This window comes from Acomys russatus, chromosome 16, assembly GCF_903995435.1.
Source record: "Acomys russatus chromosome 16, mAcoRus1.1, whole genome shotgun sequence".
Taxonomy (NCBI): domain Eukaryota; kingdom Metazoa; phylum Chordata; class Mammalia; order Rodentia; family Muridae; genus Acomys; species Acomys russatus.
Genome location: NC_067152.1, coordinates 43,899,610 through 43,920,031, shown reverse-complemented (window position 1 = coordinate 43,920,031; position 20,422 = coordinate 43,899,610). Strand labels below are relative to the sequence as shown.

At 48.8% G+C, this 20,422-nt stretch overlaps 1 protein-coding gene across 5 annotated transcripts in view; it reads left to right on the top strand.

The window, feature by feature from the left end:
- Cyth1 (cytohesin 1) overlaps positions 1-20,422 on the top strand; it is an 80,858-nt gene that overhangs the window by 45,110 nt on the left and 15,326 nt on the right. For 4 of the 5 annotated variants that reach the window (XM_051159144.1, XM_051159146.1, XM_051159143.1 and 1 more), the window contains exons 2-7: positions 8,569-8,651; positions 9,811-9,875; positions 15,033-15,099; positions 15,402-15,520; positions 15,842-15,922; positions 17,357-17,469. In XM_051159144.1, the coding sequence (XP_051015101.1) occupies positions 8,569-8,651; positions 9,811-9,875; positions 15,033-15,099; positions 15,402-15,520; positions 15,842-15,922; positions 17,357-17,469 (528 nt within the window). Of the gene's footprint in view, positions 1-8,568; positions 8,652-9,810; positions 9,876-15,032; positions 15,100-15,401; positions 15,521-15,841; positions 15,923-17,356; positions 17,470-20,422 lie in introns of those variants that run through there. The other variant, XM_051159147.1, reaches the window with a different exon arrangement.

The window sequence follows — 20,422 nt, the reverse complement described above, 5'->3', positions numbered from 1 at the left end:
CTCAAATCATAGCATGCAGACTTGGCTTGAGTTATGGATTTATTGAATAAATTGCATTGATTCTTTCTCTAAATGATAGCACACGTTTCTAGTCCATGTCGACACATGAGGAACCTGGAGAGGAGAGGTCATGTTTTGCCCAAGGTCACAAAGAAGTGAGTGAAGTCCTGGCTGGCCCTGGGCTCCTCCTTCCCTCCCACCCCATCCCTGGGCAGCGTCCCCTCTGGATTCACCAGGGAGGGCTGAGGCAGAGGCTGTTGTTGTTAAGGTATTCATCAGAGGAGCTGTCCCTAAGCCTTGAGAACAGGACCAGTCTTCTCTCAAAATACACAGTCTTTACTCCCAGGCTGAGGCCCGGGTGGATTTGTCTGGAAAGAATGTAAACTAGAGCGTATAAATGTCCACACTGGCAATTTGCCCACCACATCTGTGTCGAGGGTCATTTGTGTTCACTGCATGAGAATTTAATAGGCTTTGGTCCAGCGAGTCTGTGAATTTCTTTAAAACTCTTATACTGCAGGAGGGTAGTGAGACAAAGTATTCTTTCAAGGGCCAAATCGTAGTAAAAAGGGTCGGAAGTGGAATCCAGAGGTTAGAATATTGCCTTAAAACTTTCTGTTTATTTTTAATTATGGTAAAATCCATGTACCATAAGCCTTGCCATCTTCACCATTTGGAGTATACAGTTAATGTGCTGAGCATATGTGAGTCGTGCTGCCCACGTCCCCAGAGACGTCCAACCCTAGAGAGCTGCCACTCTGTCCCTATTGTCTCCTCAACTGATCCTCACCTCCCGAGACCCTCACCGCTCTCTCTATGAGTGTGACCCACAGACCCTTGAGTAAGGGACACAACGGCTCTCTTGTGACTTCGGCTGTTTCACTGTCTGCAGGGTTCATCCAGACTATAGTGGCATCAGAATTCTCTTCTTTTAAACCCCTGGTAGTGTAGTAAGTTTTAGGAAGCACTGTGAGGTTTCGACTCAATGGAAGGAAATAGAATTGGTTCTCCAAGGTGGTAGATCGTATAAAGGTGCAATGGGATGTGGCACACTGCTGGCACTGGGTGTGCGCCACTAGGCTCTGACTGTGACTGCATGCCTTTCCTGTGTCCACTTGCCTTCGTTCTCGGATCCTGATCACTATCCTGAGGACTGGAAACAACTTCTGGCTGGCTACGTGCTCGGAAGTGGGTTTTTCATCTTTTGCTCTTACCTGAAAGATGCTTGAAAGGTAAATGGCGTTCTTGGTTCCTCTGCATGCCTCAACTCCATCACTCCTGAGTGAGCAATCCAAGTGTAGCAGCCATCAGTAAGAGCTTGATCCCCTCTGAATCTGCAGTTGCTTGCTTCTGTGCCGGCTCCTCCTTCCCTGCCCTGCTTCCCTGTAGTTTCTAACTTACTACAAGGTACAGTGCTTAGGGCTGTCACTCTCTCCACTCTCCCCACATGTAAGAGCCACGCTCCATATCAGGGCATCCCTTCAGGAAGCAGTCTGTCGGCTTACTGTTTGCTGGGGGCACACACTGATGAGATGCTTGCCAGGGTCACACAGCAGCTGGGTATGCACTGTGATTGTACCCCGCAGCCCTGCTCAGTCCTACAGGTGGGTGCAGAGCCTTATAGACTCAGGCCTCAGTAACATGCATGCCTAAAGGTGTCCATGGCTCCAGGTCTTCTCTAGGACTGCTGCCCCTCCAGGAAGGGAGAGGCTGCCGCTCAGCTGCTCGGCAGCAGAGGCTGTAGTGTGTAGGAAAGAGAGGAAGGGTGAGCTGGACCTGCAGGTGAAGCGACCTGGCTCAGGACAGGTGCCCACTGAGCCAGCTGGCCTGTTTCCTTTCCTGACCTTGATGGCTACAGATGGGTGGGGTGGTTCCATCTTACAGAGAGATAAGCCGCTGCTGAGCATTGGGGTGGCTGCAACGTCTGGCTTCTTTCTAGTACTTGGAATGTTTTCAAAGTGTAAGTCACTGGCATTTCCTGGGAGACAAAGTGATATAGGCCCCTGGCCTTGTTGCTAAGGTCACACTGGCCAGGTCCACTGCAGGGCAGATCGTTGGTAGGTTTGGTGCCTGGGACTGTGGAGGTGCTGGCCTATAGAGCTGTTGACACCGTGGGCCCTGGGGCCCCGTCGGAAGTTCCAACAGCAGCTTCCTGTGTCTGTGCTCTTGGAACTTGGAGAGTCACTGTCCTCTCAGAGTGGGCGCCAGCTCTATGGGGGTGTGGGGAAACCTGGCTTCATCTTACCACCTGTCTAGTTCTGGGCTACGCATGCATATGGGAATTTCCTTTCTCTCCTCCCCAATCCTGTGCCCACCTCTTGCTCACCTCAGGCAAACCTGAGCACAGCCCAGAACTAGACAGTTGGTTACTCTTGTCTCCCTGAAGTACTGCGTTAAATGTAGACCCTTTGTATCCACTGAGAGGTGGGGTTGGGGTGGTTGGCTCACTGTGGGTGTTGGTTAATAATTATGGAGGGGGGAAGGGAGCAGGTTGTGTATTTTCAAGCCAGGCAGAGGAGTCTGAGGGGAGCAAGATGACCTCAAAAATAAAGAAGAAGGAAATCTCCATTACAAAGCATGCCCGACCCCCTCTGATTTCACAGCGCCCACTAGGGTTGGCATTTGAGCGGTGGCTGTAGCGGCTGCTGAATGGAACCTGATGTCACAGGAGCTGCCTTTGCAATGGGACCTCATGGCACACCACTGGCAGCTGTCATGGGACAGAGCAGGTCCGCAGGGCTTTAGGCTGGTGCCTCCATCCTGTGCACATTTTCTGTTCCTTGGCTTGAAAAGAAGGCACCGTCCCTTTAAGACAGTCCTCCTTTGTATGTACTGGCTGGACCAGGTTTCAGCTCTGGGTTTCTGCCTACAGTTAAAATCTGCAAAGCAACATTTAAATAAATAAATGAAAGCTTCCCTTGTATGGCTTCTGCATTCACAACTGGGCACAATGGCTCCTTGTGGTTTGGCCACTTTAATCCCCTTCATTAAATTGGAACCTGGGAAAGATGGTGAGGAGACCAGTGCTAGACTGTCCCCTCTGCCTGCTGGCTGGACACCTTGCAAATTAACCTTAGAGCATGGGTTCCGGCCCTCCGGCATAGGCAAGGGTGAGTGGTAGTGTGGCAGAAGGGCTCCTCTGATCTGTCTCCATTGTGCTCGGACCATGGTGAGGACAACCTGCTGTCCTGCCCTATGGCTTTCCTTTGAGAGAAAAGGGTTTAGCCGCCTCCTGGCACAGAAGCGGGGCTGTAGCACGTGGCAGTGGGGGAGGGGCAGTGTTTGTTGTTCTGCCATCTGGCCTGCTGGAGAATGCTTTTGTGCAGTTTAACCCTGGTAGTCCACAGGGTGAGGTAGCCTTCCCCGCTGGTGCCCCAGGTACAGTGGACGGGGTCACCCAGGGCCCTTGTCCTTCTCTCCCGTCTCCTCAGCATGGCCCTGATGCTCATAGCATCTGTATCATCAGCTCAGGTCCCAGGACCCTCCACGCTTCCAGCACCCTGGCAATCATTTATGGTCTTTGTGTTAAATTAATCAATTGGTGGGATTTGTTTTTTTCTCTGTCACAAAGGTTTGAACCAAAGACTTGGTTTTGCATTGGTAAGGTTTGGCGTTGCGTTGGTGATGTCTGGTGTTGTGTTGGTAAGTTTCTGCAGAGGAAAGTACTCACTAAAATGTTAGATTTCCCTCCTCTTAAAGCAAAATTCCAGGAGAATAAAAAGAGATCTAGATCTCCTCCTTCTCTTCCCCCTCTCCCTCCTCTCCCTCCTCTTCCTCCTCTTCCTCCTCCCCCTCTTCCCCCTGTTTCTCCTCTTCCTCCTCCCCCTCTTCCCCCTCTTCCCCCTCCTCCCCCTCTTCCTCCTCTTCCTCCTCCCCCTCTTCCCCCTCTCCCTCCTCTTCCTACTCTTCCTCCTCCCCCTCTTCCCCCTCTCCCTCCTCTCCCTCCTCTTCCTCTTCCTCCTCTTCCTCCTCCTCCTCTTCCTCCTCTCCCTCCTCCTCTTCCTCCTCCTCCTCTTCCTCCTCTCCCTCCTCCTCTTCCTCCTCCTCCTCTTTCTCCTCCTCCTCCTCTTCCTCCTCCTCCTCTTCCTCCTCCTCCTCTTCCTCCTCTCCCTCCTCCCCTCCTCCCTCTTTTCCTCCTCTCTCCTCTTCCTCCTCTTCCTTCTCTTCCTCCTCTTCCTCCTCCTCCTCTCCCTCCTCCCCCTCTCCCTCCTCCCCCTCCTCTCCCTCCTCTTCCTCCCCTCCCTCCTCTTCCTCCTCTCCCTCCTCTCCCTCCTCTTCCTCCTCTCCCTCCTCTCCCTCTTCCTCCTCTTCCTCCTCTCCCTCTTCCTCCTCTCCCTCCTCCCCCTCCTCTCCCTCCTTTCCCTCCTCTCCCTCAGTTCTTAGTTCTTCTTTGAACCAAAATGGAAGAAGCATTGTTTTCAGGTTATTAAGTATTACAGAAGAAGTAACTTAGAAATCACATGGTTAGTGTCAAGAGACTGGATCAAAACAAATGACAACAAATATCACACTTTTTGTGTTTATTTTTAACATCTTTATTATAATTGCAAACTGGCGGGAAGCCATTTGTGTCTGGTTGCAAGGACACAGAAGCCTTTTCCCTGGAAGCCTTGGGTTAGTGGGTCAGACATGTGACATGTGAATACTCACGGTAGTTCCATTACTCCATGCCAGACCTGCTCCCAGAGACGGCCGCAGCAGTAAGCTCTGTGGTGTCAGTTAGTGTTGCCGGGGTCTTCAGTGTCTGCTTACTGTGTCAGAGGCAGGGATGCACCCCTGGCCTCCTCTGTGATGGACAGAGCCTTCAGCTCACCTTCTTTTCTTCTGAGTAGCTTGCTATGCCTTTTAGCTATTTGTTTTTTTGTGTTTTGGTTTTTTAATTTCACTTTTGCAAGTGTGTCTGCACTGTGGACTTCTCATCCCTGGCCTCTACTCAGACTCTTGTTTCCTTTGTCCTCCTGCATCTGTAGTGGGAACCTTGCCTGTCAAGTGGCCCCATCCTGCCACACATGGCACCATCATCACCATAACAGCGCTTCCTCATCCCTGGTGAGCATTTTATGCTTTGCAAACAGGCTAATTCTGGAAGAAAGCCGACCAGCAGCAGGCAGCACAGGACCGGAGTGCGGGTGCTGACTGCATCACCTGCTCTCCCCCCACCCGCCCCCCATGCTGCCCAGATCCCCTCTCGTTCCCCGTGCTGCCCAGACCCCCTCTCACTCTCCCAGGATTCCTCTTAGATGTGGTTTGTTTGTTTGTTTGTTTTCTTTTTCATTTTGTTAGGAGAAGGTAAAGTGGTCCCTTCTCTTTTCACCAGTATTTCCCAGTGTCCCCAAGACAGTCTTGTTATATATAGCTCTTGCTGACCTTGTGCTGGGATTATAGACATGTGCCACACACACCCATTCTTTTACTTGCAGTCTGTCTTGTTCTTAGTGATGCCCTTCCTGCAGTTCATAGCTTGCATGCCAACCTGTCCTACACACTTTCCTCCCCGCCCCCGGCTGAGTTGGTTGCTATCCTTGGCCCTGTCCCTTGTCCTGCACTGTGCTCCTCTTGGAGTGACTGTTGGAACATGTGGCCAGGAGGCTCGCTCTCTCGTACTTTGCCATCTGATGAGTCTGACTTGTCCCCCTCTGGGCTGGGGATTGGGATCCGGTCATTTTCATTTAGAATTTTGAAGACCTTTGAGGTCCTCACTGGAGCCTGTGGATCTCTTAGGCTGTGGGCTGATGACCCCACCCTGCCCTGTGGAGGCCTTTGCTTTTATTTACTTCTCTGCAGGGCTTTAACTTGTGCTGTGCAGTGAGCTGATAGGCTGCTCGTGCTCAGGTCTCGCCTGTTGCTGTTCTTACAGGCTCAGGATTGTCCTTTAGACCTGTTTGCTTGTTTTCTTGTTTGTTTTACATGTACACGTGTTTAGCCTACATGTATGTTGGTGTGCCACATGTATAGTTAACAGATGGTTATAAGCCACTGTATCATAGGGGTGCTGGGAACCGAACCTGGGTCCTCTAGAAGAGCAGTCAGTGCTCTTAACTGCCAAGACATTTCACCAGCCCTAGTCCTTTCTTGACATTTTTTTGTTTAGATAGGAATGAAAGGAGGGGGGAAGTTTAATTTGCAAGAGTATATTCTTTTTTCTTTCTCTTTCTTTCTTTCTTTCTTTCTTTCTTTCTTTCTTTCTTTAATCATCCCTTTTTCCAAGCGTCTGGGTGTGTTTGTTTTGTTTTGTTTTTTGAGACAGGGTTTCTCTGTGTAGCCCTAGCTGTCCTGGACTCGCTCTGTAGACCAGGCTGGCCTCAAACTCACAGCAATCCTCCTGCCTCTGCCTCTCGAGTACTGGGATTAAAGGCGTGCACCACCACACCCGGCTGCATCTGGGTCTTTTGAAGATCAGAGTTTTCCTTTGCTCTCTAATGTCTGTCTGCTCCATGATTGTTGGTTTGGTTGGGGTCTCACTCTTTCCCACCGTGCGTGTAAATGCAAAAGGGAAGCTGGACGGGGCAAGTGGCAGGCTGTGGGGAAGTTGGTCCTAGGACTTGTAGGAGCTTTGCTCAGGTGGCACAGGTAGGACATCGCCAAGGGCTCCTGTCACCTGGGTCAGCTACTCGGCAGTTTGCTCACCGCAGCTAGTACACGCCTGTTGTTTCACTTGGGGATAAGTATATGTTCTAGTTCTTTGGCGCCCAGAACCCTGCGGCTGGCCTGTGCCTAGGTACCAGACACGATGGTTTCCAAAGCGCCCAGAAGGCCTGTGTTCTCATGTCCTTGCCTTCAACTTCCCACTTCCTCTGTCTGGGAGACTTGCTGAAATCCTGTCTACTAGTGGCCTACAGGAGGGTAGGTTTGTTGACTTTTTAGAAGGTCTTTGTTATTTTTAAAGTAGCATCCTGAAAGGTGCACAGTGAGAAGCACAGTTTGAGTGTGAAGTGCAGATAGTGGGCCCTGACTGCCACCTGCAAGCGAAGGGCAGGCTCTGGAGGCAACCACGGGCTGTAAGCGATCAAGTCAGCAGTCTACAGCCAGGGTTTGCGTTTGATTTGGTTTTGTGTCGTCAGCTTTGTGGTAAGGACCTGGAATTTAGTTTTGCTTCTGCTCAGATGGAGACTCACTGACGATTGGCTAACCAGCTCTGTAAGCATTGAGTCCTCAGGCATTTTTAAAGTGAACTTCTCCCTCCAAGTCTCAATTCCATGCCATGTGAAGATGAGTGCTCTCTGGGTCCTCAGTGTGTCTGTCTGTGCTGTAAGCAGAGGCATCATTCCACCTCTGTGGGCTCAGCTAATCATCCTCCTTACTCCGTCATACCAGTGTGTCATCAGTGCCAGGGCTAGTGCCGAGGAGCTGGGTGCTCACGAGCGCACCTTGACTTAAGGACAGAGGAAAGCTCTCTGTCTGTCTTGAGGATGGGGGTGCTCTGAACCAACACTTTGCCCATTAACAACAGGCAGGGCTTGAAGCATCTTAATTACAACCATTACCTACCCATCATTATCTGCAGCCCAAAGTATTACATGGAAAATTCCAGAAACAAATAATTCATATGTGTTCACTTGCATGCTACTCTGAGTAATGGGATGGGATGACTTTTGTGTTGTCCTGCTCTACCCTTCTCTGTCTATGACCCTCTGTAACGGGGAGGAAGTCTTAACTCATGTTGCTGCTCTACCTCAGGCTGCCAAAGGTTTGGCCACAGTGTAGGATGGTGCCTGGGCCTGATGTATGTGCAGACAAAACCAGTCTCTCTGTCAGTTTAGAAGTCCCCTGGGGTGTGTGTTCCCTGAGGGTAAGGGAGCACATCTCTCTTCCACTTCCTCCTCAAATTCCCCATGAAGTCAGACAGCATGACCCTGAAGGGCTATGTGGTCTGTCTGGAGTGGTGGGGACTTGGGGTGGTGGTGATGGGAGGGGAGCTGGTGATGTGAGGACAGGGGCAGTTTACTGGTTCTAGTGCTTGTTGTTCATGTGGCCACCTGCTTCTGACAGAGGAACGCTCAGATCAGGAGACAGTCACTGCGGCGTCTGGCAGTGTCTTGAGCGTGTTTCGATGGTGGGAGCCCACTGAACATTAAAACAAGGCTAAAAAGAGTCTCAGAATCCTAGCTCCTACAGTTAACTGTTTTTTCGGTTTGCTGTGTGTCTTTCTAGATAGACATGTGTAGAACTCTCAGTGCACTTTCCTCCAAATGGCACAAAGGTGCTCACCTCCAGAGGCAGCGTGGAGGCAATGCAGTTCCACGTTTGACCACTAGGGAATTGAGCCCTGCCCTCGCCCAGGGGGTAGCCAGGAGCCTGGCTGGGCAGATGGTTAATAGGCCTTTCACTCTCCTCACCATGGCTGATTCACCTAGCAGCATCTCCCTCCTGTTCTCTGTTTGGAGCTTTCCTTGCTTAGCTGCTGTAAGAGCTCCAGGTCCTCCCTCTCTTCATAAACCTGCAGCGTGATTTCCAGAACTCAGTCATTTCCAGAAGTGGCTTCTGGCTTATTTCTCGGTCACAGTCTTTGGGATTTTTGTTCTTTTTTGTGAGAGGAATGCTTCCATGGTGACATTTCTCTATTTCCAGTTCCCAGTGACCTGACTGCAGAGGAGCGTCGAGAACTGGAGAACATCCGGCGGAGGAAGCAGGAGCTGCTGGCTGACATTCAGGTTGGAGGGCATTTGGGGGGCGCAGTGTGTGTGCCACAGGGTGCGCTTAAGGACTGGCGCACTACATAGCTCTGGCCAGCATACAGGTATTAGTGCTCGCCCTGACTTCCAGAAAGTAGCGTTTCAGAGAGGCCCTCCCTCCTGCCATTATCAGCACCAAAGGGCCTCCCAGCTAAGTTTTTCTAGCTAACACCTTCTGAGGGTCCTGACTGCTACCTACCAGCTTAGGGCATGGGGTAGCTCTAGCTCGGTGGTGGTTGTTTTAAATGTCTGTTCTCCCCATGGGATGAGAACGACAGCACTTTTACAACCCTACAACAGTGAGGACCACTGCACTGGTGCTTACAGGGGATGAGGTACTGGTGACTGTAGACAGTGGTTTTCCAAGTTTCTTCATAACTGCAGGCTGTCTCGGAACAAAGGTGCAGGAGCCATGTGGTGGGTTGTTTTTGCTCTGAGAAGTTGGATGCTGCTCTTCTAAAACCCTTTGTAAGATTTCAGGGGTGAGAAAAGGAGGGCCCAAACCTCCCAGGGCAGTAAGAGGACAGGCCCACTTGCTGTCGCCAGTCGGACTATTCCGGTGGGTTTCCCTGGTAACCAAGGAACATGGAGGAGCTTTCACCCCGTCCTTGGCATGGAGACTGAGTGAGGGAGAAGGCAGTGGCTGCTAGTGAACTTGGTGCTGGGGGCGAACGATCTGCAGACTCAGTGGGACATTCCTTTGTCCAGTTATGGCAGCGTGAGGCCACAGTGTAGGCCCAGCACAGCCTCTGCCGGCCCAGACAACCATGTATGTGGGTGCCTGTGTGCTGGGAGCTCCATCATACCTGTGTTTGGGAATGGCAGACTGTTCGGAAAGACTGTATCAATGTGGCTGTTCTTTAGCGAGTACACCTTTAAACACAGTGCATGTAGTATACATAGAAAAGCTTCTTCCTTTGCCCAGGAACTCTGGGCCAAGTGGCTGCCTTCCCACCTTTGCAGTCCTAAAATGCTTACTGTGTGGTGGGAGCCCCGCTGGCGTTTGTCGAGTAAATCCATTCTCCTAGCTGACCTCTTAGGGTTTCTGCAGATGCCCTCATTGTTGAGTTCTACTATTGGGGTTGTGTGCAAGGCTTGGGTCTGCAGCTCTCCTCCTGGTAACTTCTTCTGTTTACAGAGGCTAAAGGAAGAGATCGCAGAAGTCGCTAATGAAATTGAAAGCCTGGGATCCACAGAGGAAAGGTGAGTCGGCCTTGCGGCTGGGTGGCCCCGCAAGGGGTCTGGCTCCCAGTGCATCCATCCTTCCCGACATGCCCGGCACAGTCAAGGAGAAAGCAGGCTTTCTACCTTAGGGTCCTAGTAGGTGCACAGAAGCCTTTATGTCTCACTCCTGGGCCCTCACTACAAGGATCTGAACATAGGGAAAAAATTTAAGACATAGTTTTCTACATAGCCCTGGCTATCCTGGAAATCACTATGGAGAGCAGGCTCACAGAGATCTATTTGCCTCTGCTGGCATTAAAGATGTGCACCACCATGCCTGGTCATAGGAAATCTTTTATGTGTATAAAACTGAGCTAGAGAATTCAAATGAGAAAACCTTAAGTCAGTGATTCTCAGCCTGTGGATCATGACCCCTTTAGGGGTCAACTGATTCTTTCAAGGGGGTCACATATCAGATATTTATGTTACAACTCATAACACTAGCAAGATTATAGTTTTGAAGTGGCAACGAGACAATTTTATGGTTGGGGTCACCACAGCATGAGGAACTATATTAAAGGTCGCAGCATTGGGAAGGCTGAGGACTGCTGGCCTAAGTGCTTATACATTGTTGAGTAGATTATTGTGTTTTCCTCTCTGTTGTCTACGCTATAAATTTAAGTTTCTGTTTTACTTTTATTTAACAGAAAAGCTTAGTGAGCACTGCTAACGTGATTTCCAAAGGCTGGTGTGCCCACTTGTCTCTGGTGTCATGTCAAGTTCATTTGCACCTCTTTATGATCATGGGAGAAGAGTGTGGAAACAATTACAGTGTAAAATGACAAGATGTCAGTGACTTTGAATGGAATCCCAGGCTGTGTCTAACTGCCTCACGCGATAAGTGATCTGCCTTCAGGTCCCTCTGTCTGTGTGTGCCTAAGCGTAAGCCTCCCCGTCTGCTTCATAAGGCCCTTTGACTTGCTATTTTAAACTTGGATGGGCAATGCCATTAGGGACGAAGAGGTCACATCCTCCACAGAGGGCAGCCAGTCAGAGACTGCCAGCCTCTGGGTTGTCATTTAGGGTTACAACTTTCTTACTTTCTATAAATATATTTTTAGACTTTTAAATTTTTATGTATATGAGTGCTTTGCCTTCAAGTATATCTGTGTGCTACATGTGTGCCTAGTACCCATGGACGTCCAAAGAGAGCATCAGATCCCCCTGGAACTAATTATGGGTGGTTGTGAGCATCACGTGGCTGTTGGGAATTGAACCTGATCCTCTGCAAAAGGAACAATTGCTCTTAACGGCTGAGCCATCTCTGCAGCTCCTTAATTCTGTCTAACAGACATAGAAATGAATAGATTATGAGTTCATCTAGATTTCAAACTTCTGCTCTTAGAAAAGGTACCAGGCTGCATGTGGTGGTGCACACCTGTAATCTCAGCATTCAGAGGCAGAAGCAGGCAGATCTCTGTGAGTCAAGGCCATCCTGGTCTACAGAGTAAATTCCAAGACAGCCAGGGTACACAGGAAGACCCCATCTCAAAAAAACAACCCCTGCCAAACCAAACCCAAAAAGCAGTTAGGCTAGGGATATGATTCAGTGCTAGAACACTGCCTGGCATATGTGAGGCCCTAGATTCAGTGCCCCCATCAGAGCCCTCCCACCACAAGTAGGTAATTGCTAAATCAATAGGTAAGTCACTCTATCTAACTAGACACTTTTGTTCATTATAAGTTTAAAGTGGTGGTTTTATCTCTATGCTCATTATGAGTTCAAAGCAGGTGTCTGTCTTGACTTGTATAGCTAACCATTCATTCTTTGTTTCTGTATTCATATGTCCTTTTTTATTGTGGTGTACACCTGGGCCTTATCCTTGGACTAAACCTAGAATGAGTGTATTTCCTTGATTATCAATGTGTCTCAGTCTTGTTTTTCTTCTTGGTGTAATTCACATGGAGGTTCATAGAGCTCCTAAGGGTTTTTGCTATAGTGCAGTTATTTGAATCAATTTAGAAATCATCATCAGGAATTAAAAAATCATCTGTAGGACATCTGCCCAACAGAGAGAGTGGCACCTATGGAGGAATAAAGTTATGCTACAGGCGGTGAGCATGTCTGTGCCATGCCACATAGACGGGACAAGCATGGAAAGGCAGTACAGCAACAGTAAGCAGTCCTGGCTGAAGACATGGCTCAGAGGTTATGAACATGCCTTTTATAGCAGAGAACCCAACAGCCCGAGGTCGGTTCCCAGGGTCCCCTATGGCTAATCACAAGGATCTCGAAGCCTGGATTCAATGCTTGCAATCCCTCAGAAATTCGAGGGGGGGGGGAACCAATGGACAACAACAACAACAAACAAAACAAAACAAAACAAAAAACAATAAGCAGTCCTGAGGCAAACATCTCTGGGGCTTTGCCTAAACCAGGGGCACACCCATTCATCAGCCGAGCAAGAGTGTGCTCGCTGCCTGCAGGAAGCTCACGTGCTTGCTTCTACCAAACCAGCATGCGACTGCTCCCAGCAAACTTTCTGCTCACCAGGGCTTGGTTCGTTCTGTGAGTCCTGTTCTGCGCATCGTGAGCTGGAGAATCAGGATTGGTTTGGAGAGGTGGTTTCTGAGAGGGTACCACAGTTTGCGTAAACAAGCAACAGTGTCATGATGGAACTTAAAACATGAAGAATCCCCTTAAAGATGGCAAGACGGCTCAGCACGTAAAGGGGCTTGCCCTGCAAGCCTGTGGACCTGAGTTCAGTCTTTGGAACCTGTGTAAAGGTGGAACTAGGCAGCTGACTCTACAAAGCTGTCTTTGACCTCCACACCCATTTTGTATGTGTACACACACAATATTAATAAATAAAAATGTAAAAAAGACAATGAAAGAAAAAATACCAACTTTCACCAGTGCATCTGGTGCTTGTAAGCCCAAAAGCCACACTTCAGTTACTTATGGTTTAAACTCTGGAGTTTAAGCTGGTTCTCCAGAATTGAAGATCCTGAAAGGAGAGCTGTTCTGTGGGTTCCGAGCATCTGTGCTGCCAGGCGTCACTCATTCTGGCTTCTCCATAGGTGGTTGCCATGCTTGTAATCAAAGGCCTGACCTAGCGTTCTGTAGCAGTGACTCTAAACACTGCCTAAGAAGGAGAAGCAGGATCATACAGGAGGCTTCCTGCAGCTTGATACAGCTGGTGTGTGTACGAGGGAGACTTGACGTTGGGACAGGAGCTGACCCATAAGCACTGATGATGCAGTGACTATCCCAGCCGTCATAAACAGCAGTGCTAGGCAGGTAGGGATAGGAGCTGACTCAGGGAGAACTGGGAACCTTAGCAGCCACATCCTGTGAGTGTGTCAGGTAGTCATAAGCTGCAGCGCTGGGTGGCTAGGGGCAGGAGCTGACTCACGAGAAACCAGTGAAGTTAGCCCGCCCACCCTGTGGGCTCCCAGGGCCATCAGGAGCAGCACTTGTAGCTGGCAGAGATCTGGAAGTGTACTACTGAAGTCTGGGCTCACCAATGGCACAGGAAGCTTCTGTAAGGGACTGGACTAGGGCAAAGGATGCTGAGGGCCCTTGCGGGTGGTTATGTACCTTGCCGTTGTAGGCCTCCAAGTATTGCACACGCGTGCGGCTTGTTCGTTTGTTTTTGTTTTGTTTTATTTTTTGAGACCGGGTTTCTCTGTGTAGCCCTGGCTGTCCTGGAACTCACTCTGTAGACCAGGCTGGCCCTGAACTCAGAGATCTGCCTGCCTCTGCCTTCCAAGTGCTGGGATAAAAGATGGTGCCACCACCTAGTTTGCCCAGCAGCTTTTTCTTTCTTTCTTTTCTTTTCTTTTCTTTTCTTTTCTTTTCTTTTTTTTTTTTTTTAAAATATGGATCAAAGTAGTATTCCTAGATTTGGGGAAAATGTGATTAGATAACCTAAAACTCATCCCAGCTCCACACCTCAGGTCGGCTTGCCGAAGCATGCTGGCTCACATCTGTAACCCAGCACTTGGGAGGTGGAGGCAAGAGGATTGCTGAGAGTTTCAGGCTAGCCTGAGCTACACACCCTGTCTTAACCAGGAAAAAAAGAGAAGAGAGACTTTATATCTTTGGTGTTGGCCAGTCCTGATGTGCAGCTTTAGATAGTAAATAAGTGGGGTGGGGACTCTGCTCAGCTCGGGGAGAGGGCCGATAAGTCAGTTATTTCTGAGCAGTTCATGTGCTCAGAAACCATAAAATTACTATTGCTGTTGTGATGGTGATTCCCAAATGCACACCAGATTTACAGGAGGACTAAAAAACTGTTGTCTAGACTCTACTCCTGAAACTTCTGAGTCACTCAGTGGCCCAGAACCTGTAACTCCATTGTCTGTGGGCTGCAGGAGCCCTGTGCCTTTCACAGACACACTGGGTGAGAGTTTGCTCTGGCAGGGCCTACAGCCACATGTGTGAGAGCTGGCATTCTGCGTGTATGACTCACTCTCCCAGTTGCCTGGGAGCCACGCCTGAGAAGCTTGTCTGTGCAGCATCCTCGAGGCTAGATACAAAAGTACCACATGACACGTTTAGATACAACCTTCACCTTTCCGCCCAAAGGAAAGGGCAGCATGTCCACATGAGGGTGGACATACGCTGATTGCAGTCTGTGTGTAATGACTCTGCGTCTGTCATCGGAAAAGCAGATGGAAGGTAGCCGTGTAGTGTCATGTTGGTCAGCAATAAGGAGGGGTGTTGTGCTGCTGAGCCTTGAAGACAACATGCTAAGAAGCAGAAGTCCAGACACTCCATGATGCTGTACCTCGGAAAGGTCTGTGCACAGACGCCAGACCGAGAGTCCCCGGGGTGAGATAGGAAAGTGGATGAACTGGAAACGTGTGTGGAGAATTTTGTTGGACTGATGAAAATGTTCTAACACTAGTTTATGGTAATGGGTGCAGAACTGAGCAACCCCACTGGAAGCCATCCAGGTGGCCACTTAGCGAGGGCAGAGTCGACAGCGCGTGGACAACAAGCTTAAGGAAAAACATTCTAAGAGAAACCATGACTCTAGAGAGAAAGGGGCCTGGACCAGGGCTTCAGCTGACCAGATCGTTGCTGTTCTAAACCAGTGTTCCCAAATTGTCAGCGGCTGCCAGTGAGGACTGCGCCAGCATCCCGCACCTGCTGCTGCCATGGCACTAATGCCTGCACTTGTCTTTCAGGAAAAACATGCAGAGAAACAAACAGGTAGCCATGGGCAGGAAGAAATTTAACATGGATCCTAAGAAGGTAAGCAAAAACGGAAGTGACAGAAGCCCAGAGTCTTAAGGTGGGGGCTTTCCTAGTGACCAGGTGGTCAGGTGCTCTTTTCTAAGCTGCTGTTTCTGGACTCAGTGTTGGGCAGTTTGCTCCAGTGACTTGAATTTGGGGCTCTGGTTCCTAGCCTTGCAATGCCTCCATCCCTTGTGTCCTCTGGGGGATGTTTATTGGACACAGGCTGCAGGGCCCACACCCACCGAAGCCTTTGCCCTCCCTCCGCTTTCTAGCTGCTGCAGGCCAGCGTCACTGGCTGTTTCTGGTCTTTTCTGCAGGGGATCCAGTTCTTAATAGAGAATGACCTGCTGAAGAACACGTGTGACGACATCGCGCAGTTCTTGTACAAAGGGGAGGGGCTCAACAAAACAGCCATTGGTGACTACCTTGGGGAGAGGTGAGGCCTTTAAAGAGGGTGGCCAGAGTCATGGGAATGAATAGCCTCCCTGGGGGCCCACGTCCATGCGCTAGGTGACAGTAGACCTAGAGCGGCAGTAGCCATAATGGTGCTGAGTGGAAGTATTAAATTCCCTGTCTAAGGCTAGAGGTGCCTTGCTTGTTTAGTTAGCAGCCAGCCAGCCCAACGTCGTCCTGGCTGTGGATGGCCAGGATGGATGGATGGAGATGCCTGATGGGCTGGGAGTCTGGGGACACCATCTGCTTGGTATTAGAGGGGGTCTGATGTGTGTTCCCTCCATCTCCTGTCTGTTTCTGATAGAGATGAGTTCAGCATCCAGGTCCTGCATGCGTTTGTCGAGCTGCACGAGTTCACCGACCTGAACCTCGTCCAAGCCTTGCGGTGAGTGCTGTCAGCTTGGCCCCTTGGAGCCGTGTGTCCATCCTGTGCACTAATCCATCAATAGTACATAGTGTCATTGGGGTTGTTGTGGTGACCTTGAAGTACTTTCAGAGAGGCCATGTACATGCCTGTGAGTGGGAAAGCGTACAACCTGGAACTCGCTCTGTAGCCAGGCTGGCCTCGAACTCACAGAGATTCACCTGCCTCTGCCTACCGAGTGCTGGGATTAAAGGCATGTGCCATCACCACCTAGCTCAACTTTAATTTTTTAAACAAACCTTAATTTGTGCCTTTTAAAGACATTTTCTTTTTAAATTTCTCTGCTGTAGATATAAATCCTAAGATTATTTCTGAGCTATGAACTACACCCATGGCCATGGGCCTATGTAACTTCTTACAGGGTTCCATTGTGAATGCTCTGAATGAGTCTTTGCCTTAAATGATTAACATCTGCTTCAATTTTGTTGTTATTCTCAAGACGGGGCTGTTCTTTGGAGTAGGAAAATCTCTACTTCTCAGTTCAGTTAAAGCCACAGTGAGAAGTACTGCCTAAACTTGCTTCTGTTCCATTTCTGTAAAACGGGGCTGAAGCCCCTCACCTCCTTCACCCTGTGACATTGCAGTGCAGTGCAACCCCTCACCTCCTTCACCCTGTGACACTGCAGTGGACAGAAGCCCCTCACCTCTTTCACCTTGTGACACTGCAGTGGACGGAAGCCCCTCACCTCCTTCACCCTGTGACACTGCAGTGCAGTGAAGCCCTCACCTCCTTCACTTCACCCTGTTGACACTGCAGTGGCAGTGAAGCCCCTCACCTTTCACCCTGTGACACTGCAGTGCAGTGAAGCCCCTCAACTCCTTCACCCTGTGACACTGCAGTGCAGTGAAGCCCCTCACCTCCTTCACCCTGTGACACTGCAGTGCAGTGAAGCCCCTCACCTCCTTCACCCTGTGACACTGCAGTGCAGTGAAGCCCCTCACCTCCTTCACCCTGTGACACTGCAGTGCAGTGAAGCCCCTCAACTCCTTCACCTGTGACACTGCAGTGCAGTGAAGCCCCTCACCTCCTTCACCCTGTGACACTGCAGTGCAGTGAAGCCCCTCAACCTCCTTCACCCTGTGACACTGCAGTGGACAGAAGCCCCTCACCTCCTTCACCTTGTGACACTGCAGTGGACGGAAGCCCCTCACCTCCTTCACCCTGTGACACTGCAGTGCAGTGAAGCCCCTCACCTCCTTCACCCTGTGACACTGCAGTGCAGTGAAGCCCCTCACCTCCTTCACCCTGTGACACTGCAGTGCAGTGAAGCCCCTCAACTCCTTCACCCTGTGACACTGCAGTGCAGTGAAGCCCCTCACCTCCTTCACCCTCTTATATAAAAGCCACCAGCAGCAGCAGACAGTTCACAGCAATGCTCCTGTCTCCACCCTCAGGCAGTTCCTATGGAGCTTCAGGCTCCCTGGAGAGGCCCAGAAGATTGACCGGATGATGGAGGCCTTTGCCCAGCGGTACTGTCAGTGCAATAACGGGGTATTCCAGTCCACAGGTGAGTGAGGGGAGCCTCTGTGTGAAGCAGGGGCCTCCCACAAGGTGCTCTTCTTTGTAGTGGTGGGTTTCTATGGCAAGAGGCTGGGCCCACGCCAAGAGCAGTTATTATTGCTGTGCACAGCAATGAAGGATTAGAAGCATCCAGAAGGTCACCTCCGAGGGGCAGGAAGCACCTGCTGTGGCTTAGTGGTAGAGTACTTGCAGAATTACACAACATTTGACTATTAAAGATGTCTCTAGAGGCGGGCTTCTGTAGTATATGTCTGTCATCCTCACTACTCAGGAGGCAGAAGCAGTTATGAATGTGTTAGGCCACTTAATCAAGACTTTGTCTTAAAAAGAAAGAAAGAAAATCTTGTTCTTATGACGATATTGACATGGGAAAATAATAAGGTTAACAAAAAAAGAATATGTGTGTGTGTGTGTGTGTGTGTGTATGCCTATCCCTGTGTGTGTGTCTATCTTGTGTCTCTCTGTCTATATGTATATACCCATCCCCTGTGTGTGGTTGTTTTGGGGCTTTAGGGTTGGGTTTGGTTTTTTTGAGACAGGGTCTCTCTGTGTAGCCTTGGCTGTCCTGGACTCTTTGTAGACTAGGCTGTCCTCAAACTCACAGTGATCCACCTGCCTCTGCTGGGATTAAAGGCGTGCGCCACCACACCCAGCTCTATCCCCTGTGTATGTATCTATCCCATGTCTGTGTGTGTGTCTATGTATGTTCCTATCCTCTCTGTATGTATCTATCCCATGTCTGTGTGTGTCTATGTATGTTCCTAACCTCTCTGTATGTATTATCCCATGTCGTGTGGTCTATGTATGTTCCAACCTATCTGTATGTATTGTCCCATGTCTGTGTGTTCTATGTATGTTCCTAACCTCTCTGTATGTATCTATCCCATGTCTGTGTGTGTCTATGTATGTTTCCTAACTCTCTGTATGATCTATCCATGTCTGTGTGTGTGTCTATGTATGTTCCTACCTCTCTGTATGTATCTATCCCCATGTCTGTGGTGTGTCTATGTATGTTCCTAACCTCTCGTATGTATCTATCCCATGTCTGGTGTGTCTATGTATTTCCTAACCTCTCTGTATGTATCTATCCCATGTTGTGTGTGTCTATGTATGTTCCTAACCTCTGTATGTATCTATCCCATGTCTGTGTGTGTTATGTATGTTCCTAACCTCTCTGTATGATATCAATGTCTGTGTGTGTCTATGTATGTTCCTATCCTCTCTGTATGTATCCCATGTCTGTGTGTGTCTATGTATGTTCCTACCTCTCTGTATGTATCTATCCCATGTCTGTGTGTGTCTATGTATGTTCCTATCCTCTCTGTATGTATATCCATGTCTGTGTGTGTCTATGTATGTTCCTAACCTCTCTGTATGTATCTATCCCATGTCTGTGTGTGTCTATGTATGTTCCTAACCTTCTGTGTTGTATCTATCCCATGTCTGTTGTGTCTATGTATTTCCTAACTCTGTATGTATCTATCCCATGTCTGTGTGTTGTCTATGTATGTTCCTACCTCTCTGTATGTATCTATCCCATGTCTGTGTGTGTCTATGTATGTTCCTACCCTCTGTATGTATCTATCCCATGTCTGTGTGTGTGTCTATGTATGTTCCTATCCTCTCTGTATGTATCTACCCATGTCTGTGTGTGTCTATGTATGTTCCTAACCTCTCTGTATGTATCTATCCCATGTCTGTGTGTTATGTAGTTCCTAACCATCTCTGTATATATCTTATCCCATGTCTGTGTGTGTCTATGTATGTTCCTAACCTCTCTGTAGTATCTATCCCATGTCTGTGTGTGTGTCTATGTATGTTCCTAACCCTCTGTATGTATCTATCCCATGTCGTGTGTGTCTATGTATGTTCTAACCTCTCTGTATTGTATGTCCCATGTCTGTGTGTGTCTATGTATGTTCCTAACCTCCTCTGTATGTATCTATCCCATGTCTGTGTGTGTCTATGTATGTTCCTATCCTCTCTGTATGTATCTATCCCATGTCTGTGTGTCTATGTATGTTCCTAACCTCTCTGTATGTATCTATCCCATGTCTGTGTGTGTCTATGTATGTTCCTATCCTCTCTGTATGTATCTATCCCATGTCTGTGTGTGTCTATGTATGTTCCTAACCTCTCTGTATGTATCTATCCCATGTCTGTGTGTGTCTATGTATGTTCCTAACCTCTCTGTATGTCCCATGTCTGTGTGTGTCTATGTATGTTCCTATCCTCTCTGTATGTATCTATCCCATGTCTGTGTGTGTCTATGTATGTTCCTAACCTCTCTGTATGTATCTATCCCATGTCTGTGTGTGTCTATGTATGTTCCTATCCTCTCTGTATGTATCTATCCCATGTCTGTGTGTGTCTATGTATGTTCCTATCCTCTCTGTATGTATCTATCCCATGTCTGTGTGTGTCTATGTATGTTCCTATCCTCTCTGTATGTATCTATCCCATGTCTGTGTGTGTCTATGTATGTTCCTAACCTCTCTGTATGTATCTATCCCATGTCTGTGTGTGTCTATGTATGTTCCTATCCTCTCTGTATGTATCTATCCCATGTCTGTGTGTGTCTATGTATGTTCCTAACCTCTCTGTATGTATCTATCCCATGTCTGTGTGTGTCTATGTATGTTCCTAACCTCTCTGTATGTATCTATCCCATGTCTGTGTGTGTCTATGTATGTTCCTAACCTCTCTGTATGTACCCCATGTGCATGTTCAGGGGATAGTGTGTTATAGTGTCTATAAAGTGATTTTATAGTCACATTTGTATAGAAGAAAGAAAGCAGACCAAATTATTATTAAATAGAATTATAGGTAATTTTTATCTTTTTTTTAGATTTATTATGTATAAAATGTTTTGCCTGCATGTACACCTGTATTCCAGAAGAGGGCACCAGATCCCATTATAGATGGTTGTAAGCCACCAT